Raw genomic sequence first — 3,286 nt, 5'->3', positions numbered from 1 at the left:
CCCGACGTTCTTACGGTAAAGGAAAACGTCGTGATGCAACCTGCACATATCGGCGAAGAAATTCAAAGATATGTGTGATGTGAAAGTGCACTTGGCCAGCGTGGATGACTAAGGCCTTGTCACCCTACGTAGGGTAGGCTCGTAGCCTGCTCGTAGTAAGAAGATAGTACAAATGTATGGTACATACTTGTGCCCTAGCGGCCGCCATGTTGTCGGTGGGCGTGGCTCTAGGCGCGTGCTCAGTCACCTCGTCCTCGCTGCTATCGGAACGAGACTCAGAACTCCCGCCGCCCTCGTCTGTAATTTTATTTTATTTGTTAAAATTAACTAAGAGATCAGCTAATACAGCATCCAAAATTAGATTTATTACTACATCTTACTATTTAAAAAATAAGCATATTGCAGATGTTTTTATTACATTCATTTGCTTACAGATTACAAGGCAATAAATTCAGAAGCGTTTCGGGTACAAGCCTCCAAATAGCCCATTTAAACCCCGATAACAATGCAGCGTTACACGAGGGTTGGCAAACGGAATGTAAACACTTCGCCCCTTATTTACCATTGTCTGACCCAGTTATCGCGGGGTCAAGGCGCGTGACAACCCTGGCAAGTAGCCAGCTTATATGACCCGGGTTGTACGATAAACAAATAAAGATACAAGGGTCAATAGAGTTTGGTAGTGAATTGTGGGATCGAGGTATAGACCAACAAACTTATCTGACCCGGTAGTTAATGAAACTCAATTACAATAACATACTAACGCCCCCGCCCCATGACCGGCCATTGACGAAAAGAGCCTCAAGATCCATGACTATATCTGCATGTTTTGTGTATCATTTTCTATGCCCATATACGTTTTGTATATTTTCTGACAGACACAACTGCGATAAGCAGCCCTTTTCACCGGGCCAGATAACTTAGTCGCGCTAGAGTTGTTACATTCTCAGGATCTGTTTCATTGTTGACATACATTGTCTCGCCTCCGTATTCAACTAAGGTTTATTCAACGTAGATGGAAGAAGTAAGGATTGCAAACTTTATAATAAAACATAGATATGTCAGAACTAAAGAACGAAAGAACATAACAAGACTATACCCCTTGATACCATATTCAATAGCTAATTATAATTCAAATTTCTATAAGTTAAGGCAAATGGGAGACGGATTATAAGACTTTCAAACGTAACAGAAACGTGTGTTTCAAAACATATCGTTTTCTCTCTTAATTCTTAAGAGTAAGAGAGATCTAAATATATTTTCAACAGGCGTTTCCACAGTCCATGTCAAAGGTTACAAGTTTAGCATTCAAAGAAATGATATAAGAGCTGGTACACCTTTGATTACACAATCGCACAACTGTTCGATTGACGATTGATTCGCCGCCAATTCAACTTTAGTCTGACAACTAAATATCAAGTAGTGTCCGCACCATATAAGCTCATGGGCATCAAAGCGCGACTAAACAGTCGTGCGATAGTATAGTCAAAGGTGTGTGCAGCGTGCACTCTAAGCCTCGAAAATAACTGTTGAATATAATAGACAGGACGTCGTGAGTGTTAAGATAAGTTTTACTTGTGGAAATTTTACTTGTATTTCGCGCTATAAAAATTTAAGTTCATTTTACGTCAGTCTTTTACGACATCACGAGTTCTATGTAATACTTAACAGCGGTGTAAACTCCAGTGTAAGAGGAAGCGCACATTTTTGACAAAATTACAAACTCTACCAAACACGTATCCGTTTAAACTATCGAATTTATATTAGTATGAGCCGTTGTCCGCGACTTCGTCCGCGTGGTATAACAAAACATACGAACTATATTAATAAGAAACAGGACCGGAACCAGACATTTCTCGGGGATGAACCTTATCCCATGTGTACTCCAGACTTTGTTTTATATCTGTGCAAAATTTCAATAAGATATGTTGAACCGTTGCAGAGTGATCGAGTAAACATTAAAAAACTAAATTAATGAATCCCACGGGAACCGTAACTATTCCCGGGATAAAAAGTAGCCTATGTGTTCTTCCAGATCATGCTCTAAACATGTGCCACATTTTATGGATATCCGTTCAGCCGTTTAGGCTACAAACGTTAACAAACATTCATCCATACATCCATCCATCTAAACTTTCGCATTTATAGTATTAGTATAAAAGTATAATATTAGTAATAAGTAAGATATAAGAAGCTCTTCGAATCCTGATAACTCTATACAAAAGTATCCTATTACCACATTTTATATTAATACATAAAAGCGAAGGAATCCTTCCTTCAAAGGAAATATACAAACCGCTTGAAAGGTAACCGAGTTACTACACTTATATGGATTCTGTTGACCTTAATTCGATTCGACGGGAACGCTTAGTCTTTTATTTAATTAATAATTTCAACTTGAATGTTATCAAAGCTCTATATAACCTATATAATGTTTTAATATTATTCTATTCCATGCTACAATTAATTCATCTTAATGTATTTTCATCCAAATTTTATTTGAATTTGTAAAATGTTGTGCATTTAGCTGGCAACACATCCATACTACATACTTATGTATATACTAGGTTACGCCCGCGATTCCGTCCGCACGGAATTAAAAATAACTTAAGTAAGTAAGAAGCCTATGTGTTCTTCTAAATACATCCATCCAAACTTTCGTATCTATACTATCTATACTAATATTATTATTAAGAGGCAATATTTATATTTTTGGATTTTTGTATGTATTAAAATATATCAAAAATGACTGGGCCGATTTCAATAATTTCAAAAAAAAAAAGCCACGTTATCAGTGAGAAACATAGGTTATGTTTCTATTATTATTTTTGACCGACTTCCCAAAAGGAGGTACTCAATTCGTCTGTATGTTTATTTTTTTTATTTCCCGCAGGCTAAGTCGCAAGCAACATCTAACATATAGTAGTAAGATTAAACCATGAGTGTATTAAACGTCCCAGACGTCCCTAAATTCTAACAAAGAACGTGTAAAAAGAAACCATATTACAACACATACGTAACAAATGTATTCCGAATACTTGGACGCAACATAAAACATTTTAGCGTATTGTAATAACATCGAAGAACCGTGACCAATCAGCACGACGAATGACCTTCTTAAGTTATGCCTACACGTCTTTTAAAACGTATCACTCAACAAGAAAATATTTCAACGTACTTTCGTCAGTTTTCTCAAAAATATCGTATCTATCTTTACATATAATAAAATTGGAGTGTCTGTAATATCGGACATATATAGGTTACTTTTTTAAAGTTCCGCGCTGTC

General features: G+C 36.7%; 1 protein-coding gene across 1 annotated transcript in view; it reads right to left on the bottom strand.

Annotated features, from left to right (window-relative positions):
* LOC106110393 (rho guanine nucleotide exchange factor 18) overlaps window positions 1-3,286 on the bottom strand; it is a 32,677-nt gene that overhangs the window by 20,813 nt on the left and 8,578 nt on the right. Inside the window, exon 3 of the mRNA XM_013292221.1 lies at window positions 188-297. Coding sequence (XP_013147675.1) covers window positions 188-297 — 110 coding nt within the window. The remainder of the gene's footprint in view (window positions 1-187; window positions 298-3,286) is intronic.

Source organism: Papilio polytes, unplaced genomic scaffold (genome assembly GCF_000836215.1).
Source record: "Papilio polytes unplaced genomic scaffold, Ppol_1.0 DF824225.1, whole genome shotgun sequence".
Classification (NCBI taxonomy): domain Eukaryota; kingdom Metazoa; phylum Arthropoda; class Insecta; order Lepidoptera; family Papilionidae; genus Papilio; species Papilio polytes.
Note: the sequence above shows the minus strand (reverse complement) of the source record. Positions and strands in the feature narration are given on the sequence as shown.